Below are 17,882 nucleotides of genomic sequence, written 5' to 3' on the forward strand. Positions count from 1 at the left end.
TGAGTCAATATTCAAAGAAAGAACCAGAAGTTTCATTGACTGCTCAGTTTTATTTAAAACTGTCCAGGCTGGAAAAACAAGCAATATTGGCTGCACTGTAAACAGAGGCTTAACAAGATGAAAAATTCCAAAATTTAGCTTAATGGCAGATTGCAAGCAACTATCAGGTGCATATGGCCACCTACTGTACAAGAGTGTGCAGCACCCATTTGAATTGGTTAATATCTTGTTCACCTGCCTAATCTTGCTTGTATTCGTGTTACTGCCTCTAGTGCGCAATTACAGAATAGTTTCAAGGGGCTTGTCGATTGTGCCAGAGGCATGAAAACGAAACTTTTACTTCACAATGAGAAAAAAGGAAAACAGACAAAACTAAAGTGTAACGGAGGCGACAAATTGATGAGTAGTGGAGTCAAAGTACAGATACGTGTTGTAAAATGTATTGAAGTCAAAGGTACCACCTTATATTTGCACTCAAGTAACTTTCAGATTCACAAATAATGTACTCAAGTACAGTAACTATGTACTTTTACTGTGTTACATTACACCACTGGACAAGTGGATACATTTCCCTTTTGTGGCAGCAGTGACTATGACATATAACGTATTAAACATGGCTGAATCCAGCTGCTCCCTGTTAAGGCCAACATAAGGTTGTAAGTTTTTCTTTGATCTAATACGATTGTTTATGAATTCGTAATTTAGTTCAGAGGTATATTTAGCAGTTTTTTGTGGGAGCGCTACTTCTAGATAATATTACTCAAGTAAAAGTGGTCAAAAAAAGTTTTCGTAGAAAAGAATACTCAAGTAATGAGTAACATTATGAGTAACTGCTTACAAGGTCTGATTTTTTTATTTAAAAAATAATGGTATATTTTTTTCTCAGCACAACTTCATCTGTATGAGCTTTGATAATTATACTGTATTATAGCCTATTACATGACAGTATTATACCAATAGGACACAAAAATCATGAAATTCAGACCAGAACAACACTATGACCCGTTAACCGTCCAAAGAGCAAGAGTGCCCTCTAGTGGAGAAAAACATTGTTACCTCTGAATGGTATAATGGAGTCATGTCTTCATTGTTGCGACATCTCATTGGTGAAACTGATAGAACTACAGTAGGCATCTCTGCAAAAATAAAGTCACTATGTAGAATAAAGACGAAACATTTAACGACTCTAATGTAGCCCAAAGTACTGGACTAAGAGTAGTCTTTCTTCTTCACAAATCTACTCAAGTAAAAGTAAATTGTATTGAGTGGTAAAACTACTCTAAAATCGTAATTTTCGGACTATACGGCGCATCTGACTATAAGCCTCCACCCACCAAATTCGACAAAAACGGAATTTGTTTATAGGTAAGCAGTGGAATATAAGCCACAGCTGTCCTCACTGTATCATGTGTTACTTACACTAAAAGATATTAACCGGTAAGTTGTAACACTTTATTATAAGACCAAATGAACCCCATGAAGCTTTGAACCATATTGCTTCAAGAAGCTTCATTTGGCCCTTACTGCTCCCTTGGGCGGGCAGTCAACCTTTGCTGCCACCTGCTGTCAACACTGTTGTAGTACACCATGCCTCCTAGCATGCACTGCATCGCTACAGATGTAAATTACATGTTTTGTGCTAATTATTTCTTCAGTTACTGTTCTAGTTGTTTCATTGATTGCTAGTTATAGTATTTGGTCACACTTTATTTGACAGTGGCACCATAAGACACAATCATAATTAATGAATGCTTATTCCAGATGTTATTTAGCGTTATCCGATAAATTATCTCACTTTTGAATGGATGTAAAAGATCCGAGCTGGATATAAATGGAATTAGTGACATAATTTGCCGGATGACACTTAATGACATCCGTCATAAGCATTCAGTCATGCCCATGGTAGTGTGATGTCATAATTATGACGGTCTTATGATGCCTCTGTCAAACAAGTTGTTACCTATTAACCCAAATAAATAAAGAAATAAACCTCACAGGACTATGAGATGCACGATTAAAAATGAAGGAAAAAAGTAGTGGCTTATAGTCCGAATATTACGGTATTTACAGTGCCCTCCATAATTATTGGCACCCCTGAAAAAGATGTGTTTTTTAGCTTCTAATATATATATTTTTTTCCAAATAATATGGGACCTTAATGGAAAAAACGAGAAAAATCAAACCTTCAGTACAAGTGCATTCATTCAGAGGGGAAAAAAATCCCACATAAAGAAAAAAATGTTTGACATCAAATAATGTGTGTCACAATTATTAGCACCCCTGGTGTTAATACTTTGTACAACCCCCTTTTGCCAACAAAACAAGGTCTGAGGACTGAGATGGCCATGGGAGGAGCTTGATTTTGTGTCTGGTGAACCATTTCTGTGTAGATTTGGCGATATGTTTTGATTTAAAATGTCCTGGTATTTCAAAGCATTCATGATGCCATGCACCCTAACAAGGTTCCCAGGGCCTTTGGAAGCGAAACAGCCCCACAGCATCACTGACCCACCCCCATACTTCACAGTGGGTATGAGGTGCTTTTCAGCATGTGCATCTTTCGTGGCACGCCAGACCTACTTAGAGTGTTTGTAGCCAAAAAGCTCAAAGTTGGTCTCACACAAAAATACACACGGTCCCAGGCTTCAACTGGGACCGTGTGCTTTTGGTCAGATGAGATTTGATGTCAAATATTTTTTTCTTTATGTGGGATTTTTTTCCCCACTGAATGAATGCACTTGTATCGAAGGTTGGATTTTTCTCTTTTTTTCCATTAAGGTTCCATATTATTTGAAAAAATATATATATATTAGAAGCTAAAAAACACATCTTTTTCAGGGGTGCCAATAATTATGGAGGGCACTGTATGTACAGTATATATATATATATATATATATATATATATATACATACATACACGATAAGCCACCCCCTCCAATTTTACACAAAAAGGCATTTGTCCATAGATAAGCCGCACTGGACTATAAGCCGCAGCTGTTCTCATCCTATTATGGGATATATACACCAAAAGATATTATTTGGTCACACTTTTTGACATCTAAAGACTGTGATTAGACCAAATGAACCATCATGAAGCTTCTTGAAGCAATGAAGCTTTGAACCCATTGCCTGCAAAGCTTCATTGCTTTGAACCCATTGCCTGCAAAGCTTCATTGCTTCAAGAAGCTTTATTTGGCCACCACTGCTCCCTTGGGGGAGACAGTCGACCTCTGCTGCCATCTGCTGTCAACACTGTTGTCGTCCAACATGCCTCCTAGCATGCATTGTAATGCTACAGATGTAAATAACAAACCAAAATTCCTGTTTTGTGCTAATTATTTCTTCAGTTACTGTAGTTGTTTCATTGATTGCTAGTTATGGTATTTGGTAACACTTTATTTGACAGTGGCACCATAAGACTGTCATAAGACCATCATAACTATGACATGACATGGCCATCAGCATTAATGAATGCTTATGACACATGTCATTTTGTGTAATCCAGCAAATTATCCCACTTTTGAATGGATGTAAACATCCAAGCTGGACATAAATTGAATTAGTGACAAAATTTTATCGAATAAATATCGGAGCTAGCAAGAGGATAGTTAGCTTGGGTGTGTAGCTCAGTTGTTTCAGCACTCCACTATCATTCAGTTCATTTTACTACTAATGTTGAGTTCAAACAACTTGATCTCGGTGGATCTAAGCAATGGGCTTTGTAATGTCCAGAGTGGTGTTACATAAGCAGTGCTTGGATTTATTTATTTTTGTAGCCAGCAACACACAATGTGACGGGATAAACCGAGGGATAACCGATGCGGGGTCTGCTGCAGCTGCATGTGTCCTATTAATAGGCCTGGCCCGGACTCAGCTGCAACCAAACTCCTTCTGTCCAGTCACGTCCCCTCTCCCTTGCTCACCCCTTCTCCAGTGTCCCTGCGGCCAGGCTGAGGGCACTGTGCTCCACGGCCACCCTCCGAGGCAGACAGCTGGCTGCTGGACCCTCACACACCATGGAGGCTCTGTCCATCCAACTCTTAAAGGACGACAGGGTGTCTTTAGGAAGGCAGGAACAAGAAAACACCAGGATTGAGGGCCTTTATCCTTGGGGTGAAGAAGAACATGAATGGGAACCTCCACCTTCAGTCCGGAGGAAGGTGTCATTCGCGGATGCCTTTGGTCTGGACCTGGTGTCCATCAAGGAGTATGATGAAGTCAACGCTGCTCAGGACCCGGGGCTCACAGAAAAGGAGACGGCGCCACCAGATGAGTTCTACCTTTCCTGCCTCTTCACAGCACCCTCATCCGAGGAAGAGCTGGTGCGGCGGTTAGAGTCGCAGATGGTGGAGCTGGAAAAAGTGGAGCTTCTCCCGGGAACCACCACATTCCGAGGCAGCGTCCGGGTTCTAAACCTCTGCTTCAGCAAGTCTGTCTACGCCCGAATAACCCTGGACTGTTGGAAGAGCTACTTCGACCTGCTGGCAGACTACGTTCCGGGATCTAGTGATAGGAAAACAGATCGGTTCACGTTCCAGTACACGGTGGTTCCCCCGCTGGACAAAGGGGGGACCAGAGTGGAGTTTTGCCTGCGCTACGAGACGTCGGCGGGGACTTTTTGGGCTAACAACCAGGAGATGAACTATGTCATGTTCTGCCACCAGAAAAGTGCGGCCAAGCAGCAAGTGCAGGAGGACACTGCTGGATTGAAGATGAAGAGGAGTTGCCTCAGAGCCAACAGGTAAGATTGAGTGTTTTGGGATGAACTTTGTCAACCCTAACCAAGGCAAGAATTTTATTTACAGTACCTTGCCATTTTGAGCCTTCAGAAGATGTAAAAATACAACTTGTTAGTCGTCATTTATGGGGGAAAAAGTTAAAGATAAAAAAAATTAAAATAAATTAAGCTTCCCTGTAGAGGTTATAGTGTACCATAACTCGCACTATAACGCGCACCTGACAATTCGCGGCCACCTAACAAATTTAGCATTATTTGACAGCCGCATTATACGACTGTCATAAGAACCACCATTCATTGCTTCAAGAAGCTTCATTTGGCTTTCACAGCTCCCTTGGAGAAGAAAGCCAACCTCTGCTGCCCCCGCTGTAAACACTTTAGTTGTACAACATGCTTCCTAGCATGCATTGCAGCGATAGAGAAGTAAATAACAATTCAAATTCATGTTCTGTACTAATTATTTCTTCAGTTAATGTTCCAGTTGTTTCATTAATTGCTAGTTATGGTATTTGGTATGACTTTATTTGACAGTGGGAACATTAGACTGTCATTAGACACCACCAGAGGGAAGTGTATCCTCCATCATTAAACAAAATACAATAGTTTCAAACTGTTATTTTCAAAACATAATTATGACATGTGCATTAATTAATGCTTATAACAGATGTTATTTGGTGTTATCTGGCAAATTATCTCAATTTTGAATGCATGTAAAAGATCCGAGCTGGACATAACCTATACTATACCTGTCAAGGTTATCATGTACCGTGGCATAAAAAGTGTCATATGAGCAAATGAACCACCATGAAGCTTTGAACCAATTGGCTGCAAAGCTTCATTGCTTCAAGAAGCTTCATTTGGCTATCACTGCTAACCAACCTCTGCTGCCCCCGCTGTAAACACGTTTGTTGTCCAACATGCTTTCTAGCATGCATTGCAGCCATACAGAAGTAAATAACAATTCAAATTCATGTTCTGTACTAATTATTTCTTCAGTTACTGTTACAGTTGTTTCATTAATTGCTATTTATGGCATTTGGTATGACTATTTGACAGTGGCGCCATTAGACTCATTAGACACCACCAGAGGGCAGTGTATCCTCCATCAAACAAAATAACAATACTTTCAAACTGTTATTTTCATAACATAATTATGACATGACACTGCCATGGGCATTAACTTCTGCTTATAACAGATGTCCTTTCGTGTTATCCAGTAAATTATCTCACTTTTGAATGCATTTAAAAGATCCTAGGTGGACATAACCTATACTATACCTGTAAAGGTTATAGTGTACCATAACACAAAAAGACTGTCATATGAGCAAATGCACCACGATGAACCTTTGAATCAATTGCCTGCAAAGCTTCATTGCTTCAAGAAGCTTCATTTGGCCATCACAGCTCCCTTGGAGGAGAAAGCCAAACTCTGCTGCCACCTGCTGTCAACACTGTTGTTGTCCAACATGCCTCCTAGCATGCATTGCAGTGATACAGATATAAATAACAATTAACATTAATGTTCTGTGCTAATTATTTCTTCAGTTACTGTTCCATTTGTTTCATTAATTGCTAGTTATGGGATATGGTAAGACTTCATTTGACAGTGGCGCCATTAGACTGTCACAACACAATCATACTTATGACATGACACTGTCATGCGCATTAATGAATGCTTATAACAGATGTCATTTAGTGTTATTCGGCAAATTATCTCACATTTGAATGCATGTAAAAGATCCAAGCTGAACATAAATGGAGTTAGTGACATTAAGCTTCCCTGTAAAGGTTATAGAGTCCCGTAACATAAAAAGACGTGTCATATGAGCAAATGAACCACCATGAAGCTTTGAACCAATTGGCTGCAAAGCTTCATTGCTTCAAGAAGCTTCATTTGTCCATCGCTGCTACCTTGAGGAAGACAGTCAACCTCCTGATGTCAACAGTGTTGTTGTCCAACATTGCCCCCTAGCATGCATTGCAGTGCTATGGATGTAAATAACAATCAAAATGCTTGTTCTGTGCTAATTATTACTTGAGTTACTGTTCCAGTTGTTTCATTAATTGCTAGTTATGGTATATAGTAAAACTTTATTTGACAGTGGCGCCATTTGACTATCATAAGACAATCATAATTATGACATGACACTGTCATGCGCATTAATGAATGCTTATAACAGATGTCATTTTGTGTTTTCCGGCAAATTATCTCACTTTTGAATGCATGTAAAACATCCGAGCAGGAAATAAATGGAGTTAGTGACATCAAGCTTCCCTGTAAAGATTATAGTAGTACTGCAACAATTAATCGATAAACAAAAGTATTCGATTAGAAAAAAATTCTTCGAATTAAACTTCGTTTAACAAAAGTGGTGTTGTAATGGTATATTTTTTGAAAGTGTTTGCATTTAGTTTTATAGATTAGGGTGGAAACACTGTCCTCTGGTCTGCCTTTCTTCACATGGCTGAATCCAACTGCTCCCTGTTAAGACCAACGTATGCCAAGTTTTTGTTTGAGCTAATATTTTTAATGCATTCATAATTTAGTTTATAGGTATATTTAGCCGTTTTTTTGTGGGAATATTTGTCTGAACCATTTGTTAAGAGCATTATTTAAAAAAAGCTTTAGCATTTTATAGCATTTAAGCTAGCGGACATTTTCTATGTAAGTTAGCCAATTGTTCTTTTGTTGTACATAGATCCTCATTTAAAAAAAAAATTATACCGTTTGAGGCTCAGCTAAGGTATTTTAATTTTTCATGTTCCTTATCCGATTACTCGATTATTAGAACTAACTAGTCCATCGATTAATCGACTTCTAAAATATTCGATAGCTGCGGCCCTATATTATAGTGTACCGTAACTTTCGCACTCTAAGGCGCATGTGACTGTAAGCGGCCACCCAATAAATTTGGCACGGAAACGGCATTTCTTCATCGATAAGCCGCACTGGACAATAAGCCGCTGCTGTCCTCACAGTATGGGATAGTTACACTAAAAGATATTTCCCGGTAATACTTTCTGTGACAGCGACGACGTAAGACATAAGAGCAAATGAACCACCATGAAGTGTCATTGCTTCAAGAAGCTTCATTTGGCCATCACTGCTCCCTTAGAGGAGACAGCCAACCTCTGCTGCCACCTGCTGTAAACACTGTTGTCGTCCAACATGCCTCGTAGCATGCATTGCAGCGCTACAGATGTAAATAACAAATCAAAATTTGTGTTCTGTGCTAATTATTTCTACAGTTACTGTTCTAGTTGTTTAATTGATTGCTAGCTATGGAATTTGTTAACACTTTATTTGACAGTGGCGCCATCAGACTGTCTTTAGACAATCATAATTATGACATGACAGTGACATGCGCATAAATAAATGCTTCTAACAGATAGTTACTTACGAGCTATCTATGTCTTTCTTTGACCCTTTGCTTGTGTTTAAACACGCACCGCTTTTGGGGCTAAAGTAGACTCTCACTCAAGTTATGTAACTTTGCAGCGATGGGTTATTTTGCCCATATATGGAGTTGTTGTCTTAACCCTCCTGACTTTGGAGGGAGAAGGACATGCATTTCCTTTGTGTACGTGCTAATGTGAACATACGCGATAAATGCAAGTAATACAAATGTGATTGCATGACTCAACACGTTGTGGGATTGTCTCATAATCCCAGCCAGATTATTCATGTCATGAAATCTCATTGCTGCTCCTCTTAGAGGTCAGAAATAGCAGACTGACACGTGTTCATGTTTGTGGCTTTACAGGAGGGCGAGCACACAGGAAAAGGAGGGTATTGACACAGTGACACTTGTTGCAGGTGCGTTGGCACGTGTTCCATTTATTTTGCATTTTTCAAAGACCCCCATTAAACTGACCCTCGTCGCCATGCAGATGTTGAGGCCCCATGTGACGCTGAGAAGAGGGAAGAGAGTCCATCGTTATTCTCCCCTGCCGAACGCAAACCATTGGTGAGGTTGATTTTTTTGTGTGTTTGGTTCAGTTTACCGTAATTCTCGCACTATAAGGCACACCTGACTATAACGACATTTGTTCATAGATAAGCCGCGCTGGACTATAACCCGCAGCTGTCCTCACTGAATTATGAGATATTTACACCAAAAGATATTAACCAGTAATACTTTATTTGACAGCAGCATCATAAGACTGTCATAAGACCAAATGAACCACTATGGCTGCAAAGCTTCATTGCTTCAAGAAGCTTCATTTGGTCATCACTGCTCTCCTGGGGGAGACAGTCAAGCTCTGCTGCCACCTGCTGTCAACACTGTTGTCGTCCAACATGCCTCCTAGCATGCATTGCAGCGCTACAGACGTAAATAACAATAACAATTCATGTTCTGTGCTAATTCTTTCTTCAGTTACTGTTCTAGTTGTTTCATGAATTGCTAGTTTTGGTATTTGGTAACACTTTATTTGATAATGGTTCCTTCCATAAGACTGTCATAAGACAATCATAATTATGATATGACACTGTCATGAGCATTAATGAATGCTTAAAACAGATGTCATTTAGAGTCATCTGGCAAATTATCTCACTTTTGTATGGATGTAAAAGATCCAAGCTAGACATAAATGGAGTTAGTGACGTAATTTGCCGGATGACACATAATGACATCTGTCATAAGCATTCGATAATGCCAATGTCATAATTATGATCGTCTTACGACAGTCTTACTACGCCACTGTAAAAATAAATCGTTACCCATTAACTCACATAAATCAAAAAATAAAACACACTGCATTATAAACCGGAGGATTCAAAATGGGGGAATAAAGTAGCAGTCTATCGTCTGAAAATTACAGTTGCTAGTCTTGTGATTAACAAATTAGTTCCACCCAGTTCCTTGACTTCACTCAATCAGTCTGTCTTGTCTAGGTTTTACTTTGTTCCTATGTAGTTCCTTAGCTGCTAACGCTATCATCCAGTATGGATAATTGTATGATGTTAGCTGCTAATTCTAGCTAGTCAGACATTAGTGTGTGCTTATTTTTGTTGTAAATCTGATTTACGGCTCACAACGTTATGAGTCATAGATCAGACTTAGAATGGAAGTGAGCATTTGAGTCTGACTGGCTAACGTTAGCAGCTAATGTCATACAACGATCTCTCCTAGATGACTACATATGAAAAGCCTAAGGTAGAGACAATGAATAGTGGGGCAAATAAGTATTTAGTTAACCATCAATTGTGCAAGTTCTCCTACTTGAAAAGATTAGAGAGGCCTGTAATTGTCAACATGGGTAAACCTCAACCATTAGAGAAAGAATGTGAAAAAAACAACAACAGAAAATCACATTGTTTGATTTTTAAATAATTTATTTCCAAATTAGAGTGGAAAATAAGTATTTGGTCACCTACAGTACAAACAAGCAAGATTTCTGGCTGTCAAAGAGGTCTAACTTCTAACGATGTCTAATGAGGTCTAACAAGTCACCACTCGTTACCTGTATTAATGGCACCTGTTTTAACTCATTAGCGGTATAAAAGACACCTGTCCACAACCTTAGTCAGTCACACTCCAAACTCCACTATGGCCAAGACCAAAGAGCTGTTGAAGGACACCAGAGACAAAATTGTAGACATGCACCAGGCTGGGAAGAATGAATCTGCAATAGGTATAACGCTTGGTGTAAAGAAATCAACTGTGGGAGCAATTATGAGAAAATGGAAGACATACAAGACCACTGATAATCTCCCTCGATCTGGGGCTCCATGCAAGATCTCACCCCGTGGCATCAAAATGATAGAAATGGTGTGCAAAAATCCCAGAACCACAAGGGGGGACCTAGTGAATGACCTACAGAGAGCTGGGACCACAGTAACAAAGGCTACTATCAGTAACACAATGCGCCGCCAGGGACTCAAATCCTACACTGCCAGATGTGTCACCCTGCTGAAGCCAGTACATGTCCAGGCCTGTCTGCGGTTCGCTAGAGAGCATTTGGATGATCCAGAAGAGGACTGGGAGAATGTGTTATGGTCAGAATAAACCAAAATAGAACTTTTTGATAGAAACACAGGTTCTCGTGTTTGGAGGAGAAAGAATACCGAATTGCATCCGAAGAACACCATACCTACTGTGAAGCATGTGGGTGCAAACATCATGCTTTGGGGCTGTTTTTCTGCAAAGGATGACTGATCTGTGTAAAGGAAAGAATAAATGGGGCCATGTATCGAGAGATTTTGAGTGAAAATCTTCCATCAGCAAGGGCATTGAAGATGAGACGTGGCTGCGTCTTTCAGCATGACAATGATCCCAAAGACAGCCAGGGCAACAAAGGTCATTTCAAGGTCCTGGAGTGGCCTAGCCAATCTCCAGATCTCAACCTCATAGAAAATCTGTGGAAGGAGTTGAAAGTCCGTGTTGTCCAACGACAGCCCCAAAACATCACTGCTCTAGAGAAGATCTGCATGGAGGAATGGGCCAAAATACTAGCAACAGTGTGTGAAAAGCTTGTGAAGAGTTACAGAAAACGTTTGGCCTCCGTTATTGCCAACAAAAGCGTACATAACAAAGTATTGAGATGAACTTTTGGTATTGACCAAATACTTATTTTCCAACATGATTTGCAAATAAATTCTTTAAAAATCAAACAATGTGATTTTCTGGGTTTTTTTTCCCACATTGTCTCTCATGGTTGAGGTTTACCCATGTTGACAATTACAGGCCTCTCGAATATTTTCAAGTGGGAGAACTTGCATAATTAGTGGTTGACTAAATACTAGAGATTTTCAAAGTATCGGAATCGGCAAAAAAATATCGACCATGCCTTTTTTAATATACTGGTATATATATATATTTTTTTTTTTTGGTATTAAATCGTGATCTAATTGTATTTAACGTTACAGACATAATATGTTACACTCACCCAGAGTCTTTAGTTTAGGCTTAAGGTAGGGTTATCAAATTTATCCTAATAACGGCAGTAATTAATTTTTTAAAAAATGTATCACGTGAAAATATTTAACGCAATTAATGCATGCGCTGCACGACCCACTCACGCATTGTCGCGCTCAATCTGTAATGGCGCCGTTTTACCTATGTAGAGTGATAAAAGGCAACGTAAAAAGAGTCGAGTGAAATTTGGCAGCCTTTTTTTAATTGGCTAAAGCCTTACAATCCCTCTCCCAACGATAAGAAATATCATGGGAAGCAATGTGGGGAAGCAAGGTAGCACTTGATCTTTTTCTTAATACCTTATGTTATTTGCCAACGCAGAGAAGATATATCAATTGGTAGCACTACGCACAGTCATGATTCCACTTCCCATCATGCATTTGGCCATGGCTACAGTATCATTTCCTGAAAGCTCAACAAATACACTAGATGGCAATATTTAGTCACAATATACAAAGTCACAAGTCTTTCTATCAGTGGATCCCTCTTACAGAAAGAATGTTAATAATGTAAATGCCATCTCGAGGATTTATTGTCATGATAAACAAATACAGTACTTATGTACTGTATGTGCAATGTATATATTCGTCCGAGTTTTATTCATTTTTTTTCTTAATGCATTGCCAAAATGTATATGATCGGGAAAAATTATCGGGAATGATTGGAATTGAATCGGGAGCAATCGGATCGGGAAATATCGGGATCGGCAGATACTCAAACTAAAACGATCGGGATCGGATCGGGGGCAAAAAACCATGATCGGAACAACCCTACTAAATACTTATTTGCCCCACTGTATGGTTAGTAAGTAGAACAGTCCAAGTGCATAATTTTGAACTTATGGCCTCTTCAACAGGTGGCGAGCCTTAAAAGCCGACAGAGAGCAGCACGCTTGGCGCACGTAAAGGAAATCTTCTCCCAGAGGTGGGGGCAAGCTTCCTCTCGCGACCCCACCGGAACCCTTCAGCCCTCGGGGGAATTCTTGCTTAAACGCCAAAGGAAACAAGTACTGACCTATCATCAAATCCCCTTAATTACACTGGACTGGGACAATGATAAGCAGCAGCAGTGGGTGAGCTCGAACGTGAACAACATCTGGACCGGAAGAACTAAAGTGAAGGAAAATGCGAAAGGTGGATTGTCTGTTAATGATATTTGGGGGACCTTTCTTAACGGGAAAGGTCCTAGCCCAGATAATGAAAGTTCTGAATGTGATGTATGGCAGGCGTTTATAAACGGGCCTCGCTATGAAGACAACTGCAGCGTTCCTGAGTCCGAATGGCTGCAGACCGCGGCCTCGGTTCCTTCGACAAGTGAGATCCGGAATGTAAGGTTAGCCACCTTGGCAGCCTCAGCTGTCGGTCAGGCGCTCTCACATGCCTTGCCGGCTCACGTTTCCTCAAACTGTGAGGACAGCAAGCCCTCAGAGACACGTGGGGGTGCTGGCGGAGGCTCGAGAGGTGAAAACACGGTCGCGGTCGGGTCGCACACCCAGCCCGATGCTACCACCCTCCGGGAATGCAGCTCTGCGGGGACAAAACTCGTCTCCTGTGGCTCTGTTGACAGCTTAAGAGAGTGTCGCAAGCGTGAAGAAGAGCGGATAAAAGGAGGACTACTTGGAGACGAAGTCGCCAAACCGCACACTGCTGCCGTAGCAACAAGCTTGAAGGAATGGACGACAACAGACATGACAGCAGAGGCTCAGAATCCCGGTCACGAGGGTGATAGGATCTTGCGCCGCGAAAACCCGAAATTGGAAGACACAGGTGGCGAGCACGATACGATGAATGAAACAGTGGCATTTCAGGACGGAATTACAATTAACATTACAACGAAAGAACATCGAGAATTTGAAAAAAACCTAGCATCTGGCGCACTGGGTGACTCTGAAAGTCAGGATAGATCAAATGGACAGCAAGAAACAGGCTACAGCCCAACAATAGAGAACATCTCACGGAGAGAGATAGCAATAAAGCAACAGAGAGGTCAAGACATTGAGAACTTGAAGTACAGCATGGAGGACACTTACGTAAAAAGCACTGAATCAGAGCCTTTTGTGTCTGAAACCGTTGAAGCAATTGAGTCTAGACTGGAGGGAGGAGAAATACAAGATGATTCGGTCAGGAAAAGAAGCAACACTAATATCGACGTATTAGCTAAAAGCAGCAATGATCCATCAGGATGCATTAAGATCTCCTCAGAAGAAACTGAAGAGTCCACCCATAGTCTCTCAAGGGGGTCCGGCGGTTTCATGTGGTGGAGCATGTTGTACATCCTTAGCCACATCACCAGAATCGTCACTTACGGTCTTGTCGTTGCTGGGTTTTTCATCGTTATTGTTCTCTACGACTTTCCAGCTTTCTTTGTGCTCTACATGTTTTCTATGGCCTGGTGGTTTTACAAGTGGAGGGGCCGTCAGGGGCCAACAAACAAGGCGATTGTAAGCTAGGTTGGCGTAGCGACAGAAAAAATAGCATGTGGGAAGTGCTTGAAATTGTAAGCCATTCCACAGAAACCTTCCTTAAAGTGATACCGTAATTCTTGGACTATCAGGTGCACCTGACTATGACTATGTTCATAGATAAGCCGCACTGGACTACAAGCCGCAACTGTCCTCACTGAATTATGAGATATTTACACCAAAAGATATTAACCGGCAACACTTGATTTGACAGCAGCATCATAAGACTGTCATAAGACCAAATGAACCACCATGAAGCTTTGAACCCATTGGCTGCAAAGCTTCATTGCTTCAAGAAGCTTCATTTGGCCATCACTGCTCCCTTGGGGGAGACGGTCAAACTCTGCTGCCACCTGCTGTCAACGCTGTTGTTGTCCAACATGCCTCTTAGCCAGGGGTGAAAGTGGGCCAGAACGGTCAGGAACACAGTTCTAGTATAAGATTCAGGGCCAGAACGCGGTTCCAGTATAAGATTCAGGACCGGAATCATAAGGGGAGTTCAAGGGGGGGACAGGCCCCCGCTGGTGGCTGAAAAGTGTCAATGCATGTAATTAACTTTTCTATAAATATATATATATATTAGGGCTGTCAAAATTATCGCGTTAACGGGCGTTAATTAATTTTTTAAATTAATCACGTTAAAATATTTGACGCAATTAATGCAGATGCCCCGCTCAGAGAGATTTAAATGACAGTACACAGTGAAACGTTCACTTGTTGTGTTTTATGGAGTTTTGCCGCCCTCTGCTGGTGCTTGGGTGCGACTGATTTTATAGGCGTCAGCATCCATGAGCATTGTGTAAGTAATTATTGACATCAACAATGGCGGGCTACTAGTTTATTTTTTGATTGAAAATTTTACAAATTTTATTAAAACGAAAACATTAAGAGAGGTTATAATATAAAATTTCTATTACTTGTACTAACATATTTCTTTCTATCCATGCATCGCTTTAACAGAATGTTAATTATGTTAAAGCCATCTTGTTTATTTATTGTTATAATAAACAAATAGTCCTTATGTACCGTATGTTGAATTTATATATCTTGTGTCTTATCTTTCCATTCCAAGAATAATTTACGGAAAAATATGGCATATTTTATAGATAGTTTGAATTGCGATTAATTGCGATTAATTCATTTTTAAGCTGTAATTAACTCGATTATAAAATGTTAATCGTTTGACAGCCCTAATATATTTTATTTATATATATATATATACATATATATATATATATATATATATATATATATATATAGTGGGGAGAACAACTTAGACGGTTATTTGCTTTGCATATTATTTAAAAAAAAAAAATTAGGGGAGGGCAATTTTATTTTTCAAATGATTTTTTTTTTGTTTGATTTTTTTTTTTTTTTTTTTTTTTTTTTTTATTGTTGAAGCAACTTTTTGGGGAGATTTAATGATTTAGACACAAATGTCCTACCCATAATATAGCCCAAACACAAAAAGGATGGCTAAAATCAAAGAAAACTTTTTAAATTAAAAATTAAGTGTTCAAATGCAAATATTTGAGTCTCAAATATTGTTTCGTATTCAAAAACTTTTTCTATGATTGGATTTTTTTTTTTTTTTTTAATTGAAGTGAGTTTTTGTGGGAAAATATATATTTTTTGTTTGAAGCAACTTATTTTTTGATTGAATAATAAAGACACAAATGTCCAGCCAAAATGTGGCCCAAATGCAAAACAACATTACTTCAATCAAAAAAGCTTCAATCAACAACAAAAAAAAAAAAGACTTCAATCAAGAAACAAATTCAAAGAAAAATAGCTTTCAAATGCATTATTTTGAGTTTCAAATTTATTTTTGCATTCACATTTTTTTTTTTGGGATCGAATAATGAAGACACAAATCTACCTCCATATGGCTCCGCCCGTGGGATACAATTTTTGACTGCGGTATCTACATTGGCACGACACCGGCGGGCCTAACATATTCAATGGATGATTGAACTCATTTATCCGTTCAATTGGCTGACATACCGACATGTGATCAGCAGAGTTAGTTTGCTCTGATAGGTTCAAATGTGCATGTTTTCCCGAAACGCAAAAAAGAAAAGGTTGTTGAATTAATGCGACAAAAAAGGGCAATGCACCATAAAATTGGGCAAATCTTTAAGCGCAACAAAAGAGTTGAGGAGGCTTATTTATCATATTTAGTTTTATTTGCTTTGATTGGGAGGTTCAGAACATTTCACTCAGCATAATATAAGTCATTTGAACTTATTTTTCTGAATGTATGTTACTTATATCTTTATTATTGAAAAAAAAAAAAAAAGTAAATGTTTACATTAACTTCAATTTTAATATACATCCTATGTTCTTAAAGGGTATGTAGTGCCCTGGGAAAATTTTAATATTCCATCATTTATCCATAAACGCATGCCTTTTGTATTCATATCATGCCACTTCGTGTAATTACACACAAGAAAATGAGAGAAATTTGGCTCGATGGTCAAGCTAAAACGACCGGCGCCCGAGATCTGGCAGATTGTGTGCGTGACGTCACGACAAGTGAAGAGAGAGCCACCGGCCACCAGGGGGGCAGCGCCTGTCTGCATCAATATAATTCCTTCTAGTGAGGGGAGAATTAAGGGTGTTTTGAGCTGTTTATGCTGATGCATTGTGTTCGTCCTGCACATATTCCAGGTTCCCTCATGAAGAAACACCCCTCATTGTCAATAAAAGAGAATTCAGAATTAACAGTGAGGGGTGTTTCTTCAACAAGAAAAAGGCTCAGTGCTTTAATACTGAATGGCGGCGATGATGGCAGACAATTTTGTTTCTAGTTTCAGCGACGAATCCGACGTAGAAGGACGTAACGAATGTTCATCTAATGGTGACGAGGAGAGTTACGAAGCTTTAATCGGTGTTTTAGGTTACCAATTTGAGCCCAAACGAACGCCAATGCAGCTTAATGAAACGGTCATTGAGGGGAGCAATGACACTGATGAAACATCGGCAGCAGATCGTGTGGGAAACACCAATGATTTGTTTTGCATTTCTTTTTGTGAAGCTGATACACCGTGACTGCAAAATAAAGGAATGCATAGAATAATTATCATTTATTGCGCTAGCATAGCTTTTCACTCTGCCAACAGACACAAATATGAATGGGATCAGAGGATTTGTTCTATATATTTTACGAACGATAATTTATACATGTGTCCAGTCCTGTATCCAATGCGTGACATTTTTTTTTATTATAAAAGAGTACTCACTCTGGCCATTTCGAGCTTGGCTGCTCCCCTCCTTTGCTTAGCTTTAGCCTCCTTTACCAGTCATTGTCCTCTTTCTTGATATCTCGGGACATTTAGGTGGCTGCGCCTGTATGGTCGGCACCGCATCTCCTTTGAGCAGCAATCTTTTAGCAAAACCCGATTTCTCTTGTCCATAGTTCGAGAAGCTTTCAGGTGGAAAATGCGCACCACAGAAAAGCGTGCCGGAGGCTGTGTCTAGAAAATTAGCCCTCTTTGCACGGACGAACTTTACCCATTGTCTGTGTAGTCCAGCTTTTTTTTTTCGCGTTCAGGAACTCATGGATACTATATTCCGATAAATAACTATTTGTACACCACATAGAACAGCAGTTTTGAACCATTTTTGTAATGTTTTGGTCAAACAAACCCCAACGCAACTCTCTCGTCGTTAAAAAACAATGGCACCTGGCTCCGCCTTTTTGTTAACTTTATCAATATTTGTTATCTTGGCACATAACGGTTCTATTGATGTCTCACACCCC

General features: G+C 39.7%; 1 protein-coding gene across 1 annotated transcript in view; it reads left to right on the top strand.

Annotated features, from left to right (window-relative positions):
* ppp1r3aa (protein phosphatase 1, regulatory subunit 3Aa) overlaps positions 1–15,197 on the top strand; it is a 41,990-nt gene extending 26,793 nt beyond the window's left edge. The window contains exons 2-5 of the mRNA XM_057854098.1: positions 3,858–4,741; positions 8,503–8,555; positions 8,630–8,706; positions 12,515–15,197. Of these exons, the coding sequence (XP_057710081.1) occupies positions 3,858–4,741; positions 8,503–8,555; positions 8,630–8,706; positions 12,515–14,107 (2,607 nt within the window). The 3' untranslated portion in view covers positions 14,108–15,197. The remainder of the gene's footprint in view (positions 1–3,857; positions 4,742–8,502; positions 8,556–8,629; positions 8,707–12,514) is intronic.
* Positions 15,198–17,882: the final 2,685 nt, after the last annotated feature.

The sequence above is a fragment of the Corythoichthys intestinalis genome, chromosome 13 (genome assembly GCF_030265065.1).
Source record: "Corythoichthys intestinalis isolate RoL2023-P3 chromosome 13, ASM3026506v1, whole genome shotgun sequence".
In the NCBI taxonomy this organism is placed as follows: Eukaryota; Metazoa; Chordata; class Actinopteri; order Syngnathiformes; family Syngnathidae; genus Corythoichthys; species Corythoichthys intestinalis.